The sequence below is a fragment of the Dromiciops gliroides genome, chromosome 2 (genome assembly GCF_019393635.1).
Source record: "Dromiciops gliroides isolate mDroGli1 chromosome 2, mDroGli1.pri, whole genome shotgun sequence".
Lineage (NCBI taxonomy): Eukaryota > Metazoa > Chordata > Mammalia > Microbiotheria > Microbiotheriidae > Dromiciops > Dromiciops gliroides.
Window position 1 is genome coordinate 196,477,907 of NC_057862.1, and position 14,349 is coordinate 196,492,255.

The 14,349-nt window shown below is 42.1% G+C and overlaps 1 protein-coding gene across 1 annotated transcript in view; it reads left to right on the forward strand.

Annotated features, from left to right (window-relative positions):
- The window catches only part of LOC122744693 (sodium/nucleoside cotransporter 2-like), a 36,587-nt gene extending 24,459 nt beyond the window's left edge, over positions 1–12,128 (forward strand). The window contains exons 12-18 of the mRNA XM_043990328.1: positions 184–314; positions 1,358–1,526; positions 2,255–2,452; positions 4,152–4,233; positions 10,786–10,884; positions 11,390–11,504; positions 11,850–12,128. Of these exons, the coding sequence (XP_043846263.1) occupies positions 184–314; positions 1,358–1,526; positions 2,255–2,452; positions 4,152–4,233; positions 10,786–10,884; positions 11,390–11,504; positions 11,850–11,970 (915 nt within the window). The 3' untranslated portion in view covers positions 11,971–12,128. The remainder of the gene's footprint in view (positions 1–183; positions 315–1,357; positions 1,527–2,254; positions 2,453–4,151; positions 4,234–10,785; positions 10,885–11,389; positions 11,505–11,849) is intronic.
- Positions 12,129–14,349: the final 2,221 nt, after the last annotated feature.

The window sequence follows — 14,349 nt, forward strand, 5'->3', positions numbered from 1 at the left end:
AAGGAAATCTAATGTTTGGGGGTGATATTTTACCCAGTGTTTCTCTTTTTAAGATGATATTTCTTAAACATAAACCCAGTTTATGCGAGGACTTTTCCAACTTGGTTTGCAGAAGCAGAGTATACTTTCTCCCCATTTGGAACTCTTTGTATAGGAACCAATCCCTATTAAATGATCTTCCAGATTGACTCCACATCTTTAATTGCTGCCTCTGTAATGGCTGCACCTTGTGCTCTTGCCCTGTCCAAGTTGGTTTATCCAGAAGTGGAAGAATCCAAGTTCAAGAACGAGGAGGGGGTGATACTGTTGCATGGGTGAGTTCCATGAGGTGAAGAGAGTTAAAGGGGTTAGAAGTATAAAGGCAGGTATGGGAAAGGGGTGATAGTCTCAGTATAAGAATGACAGTGTGGTTTAGTCTCAGTAAAAGAATCCCAGCCTAAGAAGTTGTTCCAGTATAATAGTGATACTTAGAAATGAGGGGCTTTCATATGAACTGCTTGAGAAGCAGCCCTGGAGATACCACCTTTCTCTTCTTTACCTGATCTGACTTTCCAAGCTCTTGTTTAAAGTCACTTGTAAAAATGGATTTCCTTTCCATAAGCATTTTCTAGGAAGGCCCGCTCACCATTTCCAAAATTTTATGACTTTCTCATTTTTCTCTGAAATGTAAAAATGTTTCATCTCCTATCATTGTTCCATATTGTCTCTTTGCTTCTTCCTGCTTCCACCTGTTATTCTCCTCCATTCTGTGCATGCTCATTTCTCTCCTTTCTCTTTTGCCTTTAGATGTTCTCTGCATTATCCCATCCTTTCTGAACTATCAACCTTCTGCTTCCCAGCCTTATTCTCAAAAAACCTATGTTATCTATCAGATGCTCTGGATTAATGATACCTATCTTTGGGTATCTGAAGGGCTATTATGTAGAATAGGATTTAGGTTTGTTCTGATTGGTCCCAGAGAACAGAACTAAGAGCACTTGGTATACAGGTTTAGATTAAAAGATATATTTCCTAACAATTCTAGCCATTGAAATGAGGAGTGGTATGCCTCAAGAAATATCCTGTCACTGGATGTAATCAAAAGGTGGTTGAAGAATCATTTATCAGAAGTTGTAGAAGGTTTTCTTATTCAGGTACAGGTTGAAATAGATGGCTCTGGAGGCACTTTCCATTTTTGAGAATCTGGATTTGTGATCTCTTGGCTCCTCATCTCATTTCCATTTCTCAGGCTTTCACTACATAGCAATTTCCTGTTTGTTTGTCCAAGTCAGACTATGAATTGACAAGATAGGGACAGATCTCTTTAGTCTCTAATGTTTAAAAATAATTCAGTAAAAATAATTCCTGATTTCTACAGGGAGGCGCAGAACCTTTTGGAAGCTATTACCAATGGAGCAGCAATTTCAGTGGGAGTTGTTGCTAACACTGCTGCCAATCTGATTGCCTTCCTGGCTCTATTAGACTTTATCAACACAGTCCTTTCCTGGCTAGGGGAGATGGTGAACATACAGGGACTCTGCTTCCAGGTAATACATTACATCATCATCAAGAATGATTAGTTTTGGGGCAGTTAGGTGGTACAGTGGATAGAGCACCAGTCCTGGAGTCAGAAGGACCTGAGTTCAAATCTGGCCTCAGACACTTAACACTTACTAGCTGTGTGACCCTGGGCAAGTCACTTAACCCCAATTGCCTCACCAAAAAAAAAACAAAAAAAAGAAGAATGATTAGTTTTTCTAGGAGTAGTCAGTTACAAGAGCTGTGCTTGTGACATAGGGATGTCCTTGATTTCTGAACAAAGGGAGCCAGCCCTATGCCAGTTGAGTGGCTTTGGGGAAGAGATAATGCTATGTCCAGCCTCCAGATGCTGTGATACAAATGGATTCTAACAGGACCTTGATGCTATGACTACTAGTTTCATATGTCCTACCCAGAGTCAGATGGCCAATCTTGAAGAAGGTTAATCTTTCCAAGGGCCAATCAGGAAAGGATTGAACCCTGGTTATAGAATTTCTTATCGGGGGCGGCTAGGTGGCACAGTGGATAAAGCACTGGCCTTGGATTCAGGAGGACCTGAATTCAAATCCAGTCTCAAACACTTGACACTTACTAGCTGTGTGACCTTGGGCAAGTCACTTAACCCTCATTGCCCTACCAAAAAAAAAAAAAACAAGGAAAAAAAAAGGGAAAAAAATAGAATTTCTTATCATCGTCTTTTGCCATTACTTATCCTTTGTTCTGGACTCTTTCTCAGGTCATCTGTTCATATGCCTTGCGACCCGTGGCCTTTATAATGGGTGTGGACTGGGAAGACTGTCCAATGGTGGCAGAGATGCTGGGAATAAAGTTCTTCCTGAATGAGTTTGTGGCCTATAAGCAGCTGTCTCAGTACAAGAACAAACGACTCTCTGGAATTGAGGAGTGGGTCGGGGGTGAGAAACAGTGGATTTCTGTAAGTGTTGTAGCCAGAGAAGCATCTGAAGTTTCAGTCATGGTGGATACCTATCTTTAGAAATTCTCAAGAATCCCTTTCCCGGGTTTTAGAATTAACATGGCAAAAAGAGAGAGAGAGAGAGAGATACTGTCTTTTAATATCTAAGAGGGTCTTTTACTCTTATTATTTTTCATAGATTGTATGATCCAAGCTTCCCTGCTACAATTTCCCCAGGCTCTTGGCTATCTCTCTAGAGTCAAAGTATTGCCTTGATGCTGATAAAAAAGAAAAAGTTGTGCTTGATAAACTTAAAGTTCAATCAGCTAGCTTGCAGGCCCAACCATTTTATTTCATTCTTCTTGTGATCAGTGCTGAAGCCCCATTGATTCAATCTACTTTGTTCACACTGAATATTTAGAAAAATGCATGTTATATATCATTGAATACTGTCTAAGCCCTCCTATTATGATCATCACAACTTCTAATGATGACTAACAAGGTAGTTCTTGGTTTTATATTATGGGGTGGATAGTACCCTGATGACCTAATAATGTCTTTCACCCTACCTTATCAGAATTTTTGTTGACTGTTCCCTATGGAAAGGCTTTATGTGGAAGGATTAAAAAAGTGATCTCTGACATTTAGAATCTGGGGCAATCAGTTTTATAGAATATGCCCCTTAAAGAGTTGTCCTAATACAACTTTGAACAGATTAAGTAGAATTCACTACTTGGGTGCGAACAAACTAGATTTATAAATTTAGAGCTGGAAGTAATCTAGTCTAATCTATCTTTACAGATGAAGAAAGTGAGGACTAAAGAAGTCATGCCCAAGGTCCCATAGCAGCAAAATCAAGATGTGAACTCAAATCTTAGGACTCTTATCATTCCCTGTACCACACTGTACTAATGATACTCTTTGCTGGGCAGGGAGAGCATAAAGTTAGAGCTCTGTCCTCCGAAGTTTGAGTTTTTAGCTAATATTTTATGAAACTTTTTAAAAGCAAAGCTGGTACATGGGAAAAAACTAATTTGAGTTTTAGCTCTTTCCCCTTGTTCTATCTCCTGATGAAGGTGCTCTCAGCAGTCATATAACTAAAAAGCAAGCTGAGTGGAAAAGTCAGCAGAAGAAAGAGTTGAGATCATCCACAGACTTGACTGTATACTCTAATAGTTGACAATATTTTCTTCTTAAGTTTTCCAGAGAATTAAAACATTTAATATTCCAGTGACTAATATGTACCTCCATTGCTATTTTTCTTTGAATTTTTTTCCAAATGGCAAAGAAAATCAGTTTGAGATGTGCACAGATACCTAAACAGACAAATCAACAAAAGAAACATAGGGGCTCCTGCCCTCTTCTACCACTGAAGGGAAGAGCATTTACTCTTGTGTTTTCCCATGTAAAATTCTTCAGGGGGCTGCTAGGTGGTGCAGTGGATGGGCCCTGGATTCTGGAGGACCTAAGTTCAAATTTGGCCTCAGACACTTGACACTTACTAGCTGTGTGACCCTGGGCAAGTCACTTAACCCTCATTGCTCTGCAAAAAACAAGCAAAAAAACAAAATCAAAAATCAAAATAAAATAAAATTCTTCAGCTTATGTCTGCCCAAGGTTTTTTATCCATATTTAGAATGGAAAGACTACAAACACTAGGTTTTACAAAGGTATGAATACCAGTGGAATTCACAACTTCTACATTTATTTTTTTTTTCAGGTGAGAGCAGAAATCATCACAACTTTTGCCCTTTGTGGATTTGCGAACCTGGGCTCCATTGGGATCGTCTTAGGAGGTCTGAGTAAGTGAAATAAATATATTCTCATTGAAGTCCCATTTTTTCCTCTGAAAGATTATGCTCAGTTTTGCTGGATATGTAATTCTTGGTTTTAATCTCAATTCCTTTGCCTTCTGGAATATCATATCCCATGCCCTCTGGTCTTTTAATGTAGAAGCTGCTAGATCTTGTGCTATCCTGACTAGGGCTTCATAGTACTTGAATTCTTTCTTTTTGGCAACTTGCAATATTTTCTCCTTGACCTGAGAGCTCTGGAATTTGGCTATAATATTCCTAGGAGTTTTCCTTTTGAGATCTCTTTCAGGAGGTGATCGGTGGATTATTTCAATTCTATTTTACCTTCTGCTTCTAGAATATCAGGGCAATTTTCCCTAACAATTTCTTGGAAGATGATGTCTAAACTCTTTCCTTGATCATGGTTTTCAGGTAGACCAATAATTTTCAAATTATCTCTCCTGGACCTATTTTCCAGGTCAGCAGTTTTTCCAAGAAGATAATTCACATTGCCCTCTATTTTTTTTATTCATTTGGATTTGCTTTATTGTGTCTTGGTTTCTCATAAAATCACTGGCTTCCATTTGTTCAATCCTCATTCTTAGGCAATTATTTTCATCAGAGAGCTTTTGTACCTCCTTTTCCATTTGGCCAATTTGGCTTTTCAAGCTGTTGACTTTTTTCTCATGTCTTTCCTGCAATCACCCTCATTTCTCTTTTTAAAAAAATTTTTTTTTTATTTTGCAGGGCAATGGGGTTAAGCGACTTGCCCAGGGTCACACAGCTAGTGTCTGAGGCTGGGTTTGAACTCAGGTCCTCCTGAATCCAAGGCTGGTGCCTTATCCACTGTGCCACCTAGCTGCCCCCTCCTCATTTCTCTTTCCATTTTTTCCCTCTACTTCTCTAACTTTATCTTGAAAATCCTTTTTTGAGCACCTCTATGGCCTGAGACCAATTCATAGTTTTCTTGGAAGCTTTAGATATAGGGGCCCCTACAATGACATCTTCCTCTGAGGGTGCACCTTGATCTTCCTTGTCACTAAAGAAACTTTCTGTGGTCTTCACCTTTTTCTGTCTGCTCATCTTGCCTTTCTTTTACTTGCCTTTTAGCTCCTTAAAGTGGGGCACTGTTTCCAGGCTGCAGTATCCCAAAGCTTCAGAAGGTCCCAGATGGTATGATTTAAGGAAGAGCAGGTTCTTCACTTGCCTGGCCTGTTCCCTGATCTGTAGATGACCCCAGACCAACTTGCTAATCAACCAGCTTTGTGTGTTGTGGTTGTCAGCTCTGATGAGCCTGTGCCCCTCCCCCACCTGGACCACTGCTACTCAAGCCTACCCCCTGGTTCCCAGCAGGGGTGAAAAACCCAAGTTCTGCCTCAGCACCAGCATAGACCCCTGTAGTCTCCCCCCTGCCCAGGGCTCAGCCCTCTCACCAGACTGTGAGCTTAGTTCCAGATGACACTGACGCTTCAGCTGATTCAGAGGCTCTGGGGGTCTCCTTCTCTGGTGAGGCCTTCTTGGGACTGGATCTGTGTCAGGGTGACTGTGGGGTTGGGTTCCACTCCTGTCTCAGTACAGCAGTTCCCTCCTTCGGACCTTCCAAGCTGTCCTTGGTTGGAAAATGATTTCAGCACATTCTTCTGTGGGTTTTGCTGCTCCAGAAATTGTTCTATGTCATTATTTGGATGTTTTTTGGAGCAATCGTGTAATGAGTTCAAGAGCTCACTGCCTTTCCTCCACCATCTTGGCTCCACCCCCGAAGTCCAAAATAAATATATTCTCTATTTCCAACTCTTCTAAACATTAATAGGATTTTAGAGATATTAGACTCCATAAAGAAGATGGATGAAAGGGCTAAATCGAAATTTTGTTGTGGCATCTCTCTATAGAGTGAAGAGTGTGGATACCATATTGAAATATAATAGAGAGAAATAAAGTTGGAAGTGTTGATAATATCCTTTAGATGTGAAAAAATGTTCTCAACAAACATTAAGTGTCTACTCTGTGCAAGGTGCTATGCTAAACGCTTGGTGGGATTCAAAGACAAGATGAAAAAATGCCTGTTCTCAAGAGATCTGCATGTTACTGAGGAGGTATCACTGTATATGGAGATAAATAAAAGATCATTGGAGGAAGAAGGGGGCACTGACAACTGATGGAAATGAGAAAAAGGTGTTCTTTAGGAGGTGGTACCTGAACTAAGGCTTGAGGGAAGCTAAGGGAGGTCTAGGTAAGGGAGCATATTCCATACACGGGAGGTTGCCTGTGTGAAGGCAAAGAGGTAGATGACAAAGGATCAAGTTAAAGAGACAACCAGTAGATCATTTTGTCTGAAACATAGTAGGTATGGGGCAAAACAAAATGAGGCTAAAAAGGTAGAATGGAGCCAGATTGTAGAGTTTTCAATGCCAAGCTGACAAGTGTGTATTTTGTCCCAGAGACCACAAGAAGATACCTATGCAAATACTAATTTGGTAGCTGCATGGAGGAAGAATTGGAGATGGGAGAGATAGGAAAGAGGCAGAACAGTGTCTGGGCTTGAACTAGAGTAGTAGCTACGTGAGTGAATAAAAGGGAAAGAATTTACAGGATATTGTGGATGTAGGATTCATAAGTCCTGATGACTGAGTATGGGTAGAGGAAGAGGGAAGAGTCCAGGATGACCCTGAGGTTATGAACCTAGGTGACTAGGATGGTGGTGCCCTTAAAAGAAGTAGGGAAGGTTGGACCAGGGATAGATTTGGAAAGAAACAGAATGAGCTTTTTGGGGGAGAGGTGGAATTTGAGGTGCCTCTGGGGCCTCCAGGTAGAGCCGGCCAATATGCTGTTGACAATGCAGAACTAGAATTCAGAGTTTATACAGATTTAGAAGAAATGTATAGTATACAAGTGGAATTTTATCATCTAGAGAGAGCCAGATTTCCATAATAATCAGAAGGTTGAAAGAAATAAAGCTTTATGGAGTGGAGATTCCAGAGAGAATACAGAGGCAAATATGAACTGCAAGAAGGTAGGTTTGAGGGGAATAGGAATGAAAATACAAGGAGAGGTACCAAGGGAAGGGATTTTAACCCTATCTAATAGTGATTCTGAATCCTAGGGATAAGGGCAGCAGGGGGTTATCATCTGCCTCCCACCCCTAAGAAATTGGAGAAAACCACATGATCCGCAGGACCTCTGGGAATTCTATAACTAAGCACATTGTCATTATAGAGACAGAAGCGTCTTGTTTCCAAAGCTGGTTGCTCCATACAGAGGAGAGGAAATTCTTTCTGAACATGTCAGACTGAACTCCTACTTAGCACCAGTCCCATGGAAGGCTCGGTATCCCCACCATTCCCAAGATGGCTTGAATGCAAGGCACGCTAATAAGACCTGCATGTAGAACAGATTGTTGGCTCCCAATCTTTGGGTTCCAGAAAAGGGAAGAGGGGAGAGGACATATGCTTATAAATCAGCATTTGTGTAGTACCTACAGTAAGTGCTTCTCAAATATTTCATTGGATCCTAACAACCCTGGAAGGTAGGTACTATTACTTCTCCTGTTTTGCAGTTGAGGAAACTGAAGGAAACAGTGCTTAAATAACTGGCCCGGGGTTACACAGCTATTAAGTGTCTGAGATTGAATTCGAACTCTGGTCTGATGCCAGGCTAAGCACTCTGTATACCGCACCACCTAGCTGCCAAGAAGCACCTCTGACCAGCTGAGTCTTTAACTCTCTGATGGATCTGACAAGAATCTTAGCTGTCCCACACAAGCCTTCTTGTGCTTCTGCCTCTGAGGCTCAGAGCCATTCATGAACACCCTTCTCCCCCAGCCCTTTGCTGCCTCTGCTTCCTGAGATTTGGCATCTTTATAGTCTTAAGACCCAGCAGCAGCAGATGATGGTTACAAATGGTGGCTGGGTTCCTGCAGGCTAGACAGAATTCAGAGTTAGTCTCAGCGCACTGCCTCCCAAGATGGCGGGAAATGAAGCATAGCCAGCTACCCCATTTCATACAGAGGAAGCACTGGGCTCCTGATCCTCGAGTCCCTGAAAGGACGGACAGACCCTTTGGATCTAGGTCACCTGAGAGACTCAGGACCTCTGCTGGATTTGCTTGGGACCTTGGAAAGATGTGGGCCTTTTCTGGTGTAAGCCTGCAGAGCTTCTGGCTTCCTGAGGCCCAGGATCTTTGGTGATTTGGAGGGGAGCACTAGTTTGTTTTTGTTTTTTGCAGGGCAATGAGGGTTAAGTGACTTGCCCAGGGTCACACAGCTAGTGTCAAGTGTCTGAGGTCACATTTGAACTCAGGTCCTCCTGAATCCAGGGCCGGTGTTTTATCCACTGCGCCACCTAGCAGCCCCCTGAGCACTGGTTTTTAAAAGGCAGCTTTTAAAAATCCTAGAAATGTTCTCCAATGAAGAAAAAATGTATGAGATTTGTTGCTAACAGTGAGATGACTGAGAAGAAAGAACTAGCCGTGAGATACCATCTGGTGTGCTGGCCTTGGAGGCCGGGACTCAGGTCCTGCCTCTGCCACAAGCTAACTGTGGTCCATCTGTGTCCTAGGCAGTAACTCTCCAAGATGCTTAACCTGTGGGTTGCTGTCCCATTTGGGGTTGAGTTACTGAATGGGGGGGGGGTCATGAAAAATTTGGCAGCAGTAAGAGGTTATGTACACCTAGTTTATATACCTGTATCTCTGGGGTCACATGAAAATTTCTTGGTGTAAAGGGGACATGAGTGGAAAAAGTTTAAGAAGCCCTGGCCTTGAAAAAAAGTCTTCCCCAGGAACTCCCTCCTCCAAGGGATCACAGGCCATTCTCTATTCCTGCCATTCCACTGGAGGTTTCAGTCAGCACCAATGGCTTTCTAGCATCCTCTTGTTTTCTACGTACTTATGCCTGGGGAGGCAACTGTGGTACAACGGAGGCACCAACGGATTAGAGCCATTAGGCCCAGGGTCCAGTCTTAGTTTGCCACTAGTAACTCTGGGCAAGTCCCTCTACCTTGTGGAGCCTTTGTCATCTTATCTGTGAAATGGGGATTGGAATACTTGCCTTGTCTCCCTCACAGGGATATCATGAGGTTCAAGTGATTCACCTAGATAAAGCATTTTGTAAACTATGCCATGGTATTTGAAGATTATTATTATTTATACAATCTGGATAAGCTATGGAGAAGGAGAATGGTACATAATGTCTTACCCCATAGTCCAAATAGCTAGGCTTAACTGAGGCAGATGAATTAGCATGCTTTTCCATTCAGTTATGTTTTTCTCCACTAAAAATAGCTATTAAAAACTAAGCAAGGGGCAGCTAGGTGGCACAGTGGATAGAGCACTGGCCCTGGATTCCGAAGTACCTGAGTTCAAATCCAGCCTCAGACACTTGACACTTACTAGCTGTGTGACCCTGGGCAAGTCACTTAATCCCAATTGCCTCACCAAAAAAAAAACAAAAACAAAAAACAAAACCCCACAAAAACTAAACAAAACATGAAGTACAATCAAACTAGCATACTTAAAAAGACAACATAGAGTAAGTTAAAAGAACTTACAACAGGTCCCTTACTCACCAGTCTTCAACTGTCTCTAATCACTAACTAATCTAAGCCTGGATTTTGTCAGGTTGTATAAAATGCAACTTTATAACCTGAAAATTTCTTCAGTTTAGACTTTCCAAAAGCCCATGAACAAAAATCCCTAAGATTTCTTCTGCTATGGCTTTAATTACTCCCAGTAAAAGAATCCCATCTATATTTTCCTTTTCTTTTCCCCAAAATAGCCGTAGGTCCTTTTCATATCATCTCTAAAGGTCTCAGAGGACTAAGGGGTCCTGAGTCTTCTTGTCCAGTTAGAAGAATACAAGACTAGCCTGGGTTTGCTAGAATCAATTCTTCCATGACTGCCATTTGCTCAGCAAGGTGTTTTTCCTTCATCAGACCACCTCTTCACTCTGTTTATCACTTCCACTGAAAAACAGACTCATTAAACACATATTCACTGATTCTTTTGGTGGATTTAACAGACTTCTAGTTCACAAACATGTTGATTTTTAAAAGCAGCTAGACCTCTGTCCTTAACACATTTAAAAACAGATTTTAGCAGAATATGTTTGTCAGGCAGCATGGCACACAGTGGATGGAGAACTGGTCTGGAAGCCTGTGGTCAGGTTCTATCTGACACATCCAGGTCATAGGGCCGACCCTGGGCACGTCCTTTAACCTCAAAATGCCCACCTGCATTGGTAGAGGACATTTCCTCACGTTCAGCAGAACACATATTGTATATACCTCTAAATCAGTGATCGGGGAAAAGTTTATCAGACAAACAGATAAAATTATTTCTCCTCCTTTGAGAGGATATCCTACACATCACGTTTCTTTTCAGAACAGTTAAATCATGAAAGTAATGAGTAAGGAAATAATGTTTACTGTAGCAAATACACCAATTGTGTATGACTTGATTATGCCAATTTCCATTTTAAGTATGCTTCTTCTAGTGAGAAATGGGCATCTGTTGTATCTATTTAATCATATCCAAGTCCTTTCTTCTGGTCTCCTCCTGTTCCTGCAGCCTCAATGGTGCCCCACAGGAAGAGGGACTTTTCCAGCACTGTGATCAGTGCTCTCCTCACAGGGTCCTGTGTATCCCTCGTCAATGCTTGTGTTGCAGGTAGGTGCCTCTCCTCCGTCTTTCAGAAAGAAATGGGATCATTTTATCAAAGCCACTTTTGTCCCATGGCAAGAGATACTATTTAGACTGTTTTGAGCCATATAACCTATAGGTCATAGAGGGAGGTCAGTTATTGAGAAGAAAGGGGTCAATCAAGTACTTAAAGGGAAGCAATCAGTAATATTTTTGGAGAACCAACTGTATGTCAACTGTACTAGGCTTTGTGGAGGAAATGTGTATAGCCTCTGCCTTTGAGGACCTTACAAAAGAGGCCCCCCCCCAAAAAAGAAGATAGTAAAATTAGAATGGTTCTGGGGTAGCTAGGTGGCGCAATGGATAAAGCATCAGCCCTGGATTCAGGAGTACCTGAGTTCAAATCCAGCCTCAGACACTTGACACTTACTAGCTGTGTGACCCTGGGCAAGTCACTTTATCCCCATTGCCCCACCAAAAAAAAATTAGAACAGTTCTCCCTAACATGATTTTTCTCATTGCCTTTCCTCAGGAATCCTCTATGTCCCCAGAGGAGCTGAGGCCAATTGTGTTTCCTTTCTCAACAAAACAAATTTTACCACCAACAACTATGAGAACTATGTTTGTTGCAAAGAACTTTTCAGAAGGTGAGAACCTCTAGGACCATAGGGCCCTTCTGTGAATACAAGTGTCCTGGGGAAGATGACCAAGGGGAAGGAAGAATTAAGTGACCCGAGGGTAGTACAGAGCAGTATTTAAGCCGTAAAGAGGAAGTGAGATCCTTTGGGCCCTCGCTGTTCCTTCCTTCCTGCTTCTTGGGAGAAGCCTGAATGGATTCAAGAGGCAGTGTCAGGGATGGGCTGGAAAGGACAGGTAACATATTGGTCTGAGAGGGAATAGGGTTAGTGTCAGTGGCTTCTTTGAACTGGGATGCTGTCTTGCTGGTTTCTAAGTACTAGCCTGAGCAGATTCTGACTGACCTTTCCTTTTAGCATCGTCCTCAATGTCAGTAATGCCCCTTCCTTCTCTGGTCTCTGGGAAGATGTGGAGTCCAGTGCAGAGACTCTGACCAGCTGCTGCCAACTCTTCAGCCACATTTCCTGCCCACCTTGAGGTGACCCTCCAAAGCTCTAGTTACACAAGCTGTAGGAGGTTGTGCTTCCTGTCTGTAGCCTCAGCTGCCCAGCACTATTGTGACCCTCATCATGCTGTGGGCACCATTAAGGAGCGGGCTTGGTGAACAGAGCTAATCCATAATGGAGAAGCATTAGTCAGAAGTCAGAACCTTCAGACTGGGAGGCTTCACATCAGAGAAAAAGATTCAAGTAATGATGTGGGTTTAGCGTTTCCTAGCACGTAAATATTCTAATGATTAGGCTTATTCTATTCCAATTGCCTTCTGAATAAACATGTAAATGAAATAAAGGTGTCAGCTGTGAAGGTGTTATTGGAAACTGGCATATTCTGGAATTGGTAAATCTTGGGAACAAACATAGTTGTAGGTAGGTTCTTTGAAATAAAAGAGCTCTTATTGCTTAAATAAAAGTAAGTTTTGGGGGGATTATTTCAGGATATAGTATTTATCCTATAGATAAGAAGGCAAGAGTGATGTTTCTGGCTTCATAAACTTCATTGTCATTACTGCCCTTTGATCTCTTAGAGCAGGAGCCTTCTTTCGGAATCTACCCCTTTCTAGTTGTCTCCATTTTGCTTAAACTATCCAGGAGAGTTCTGCCTCAGTTAGTGTCAGAGCCTCAGGCAGGGAAAGGAAAAGAAGTGAGGAGTGGGGAGCAGCTAGGTGGCTCAGTGGATAGAGCACCGGCCCTGGAGTCAGGAGTACCTGAGTTCAAATCCGGCCTCAGACACTTAACACTTAACACTTACTAGCTGTGTGACCCTGGGCAAGTCACTTAACTCCAATTGCCTCACTTAAAAAAAACAAAACAAAACAAAAAAGAAGTGAGGAGGGGAAGGACTATGTCTTCTTTGAACTGTATATAAACAAAAATATACACCCCAGGCACTCTTCTAACTGTTTGGAGAGTAAGTGATAGAGGAGCAATGAGTTATAATAATACATTTCATTAATTTAAGCTTCATTAGATTGGTTCCAGGGCAGCTAGGTGGCACAATGGATAGAGTGCTGGGCCTGAAGTCAGGAAGACTCATCTTCCTGAATTCAAATCCAGCCTTAGACACTGGCTGTCTGACCTTGGGCAAGCCATTTAATCCTATTTGTCTGAGTTTCCTTTTTGGAATACTTGCCTTGCCTGTAAAATGAGCTGGAGAAGGAAATGGCAAACTACTGCTATATCTCTGCCAAGAAAACTCCAAATGGGGTCAGATGGGGGAAAAATTACAATTATACGAAAGTGGAATGGGTTCCTTCAGCAAGTGTATGTTCTTTCCTTCACTAAAGGGCTTTAAAGTAAAGATTGGAAAACTACTAAGTTTGAAGTTGGTGGAACCATTTTCTCTGGTGTTGAATTTAATGCTATTTAAAAAAATAGTAAGAAAGAAAGAGAAAAAAAAGAAAGAAAAGAAAGAAAAAGAAAGAAAGAAAAAAGAAAAGAAAAGAAAATTTTTGGGACAGCTAGGTGGTGCAGCACTGGCCCTGGAGTCAGGAGGACCTGAGTTCAAATCCAGCCTCAGACACTTAACACTTACTGGCTGTGTGACCCTGGGCAAGTCACTTAATCCCAATTGCCTCACTAAAAAAAAAAAAGAAAGAAAAGAAAAAATTTAATGCTATTTTTACTTGTTTTCAAACACTACAGTAAAGAATATGAATTCTCAATCAATTAATCAACATAGATTTTTTGTTGGGGTTTTTTTTGGTGGGGCAATGAGGGTTAAGTGACTTGCCCAGGGTCACACAGCTAGTAAGAAGTATCAAACATCTGAGGCCGGATTTGAACTCAGGTCCTCCCGACTCCAGGGCCAGTGCTTTATCCACTGCACCACCTAGCTGCCCCTCAACATAGATTTATAAAGTACCTGTGGGGCCATCTCCAGTCATACTGATCTATATCCTGCCACTGGACCTAGATAGCTTTGGAGGAGAGAGTGAGGCTGGTGACTTTGCACAGCCTTCCTTCACTTAAATCCAATTCAGGGCAAGTCTTGACATCACCTCTGGATGTCACAGCCCTCTTTGAGAATGAAGCACCACCATCACCACCAATAAACAATGTTAAGTACTGAACTAAATACTGGGGATAAAAAGACAAAAGTGAAACAGAACCTGCCCTGAAAGAGCTTATATTCTAAAAAGGGAGCCAACATGTTCCTATGTGTCTGTACGCTGCACGCACGCGCGCGCGCACACACACACGCTCTTGGAACAAGTCAAAGGGTTTGGCTTGGAGAAAAAAGAGGCCACCACTTCATCAGAGACTGAGTAAAGAAATGACTTGAGATGACAAGGATTTGGGGGGGGGGGCGGGGCAGCGCCGTGGCTTGGCACACCTGTGATTTCACTGGTGTAGAAAA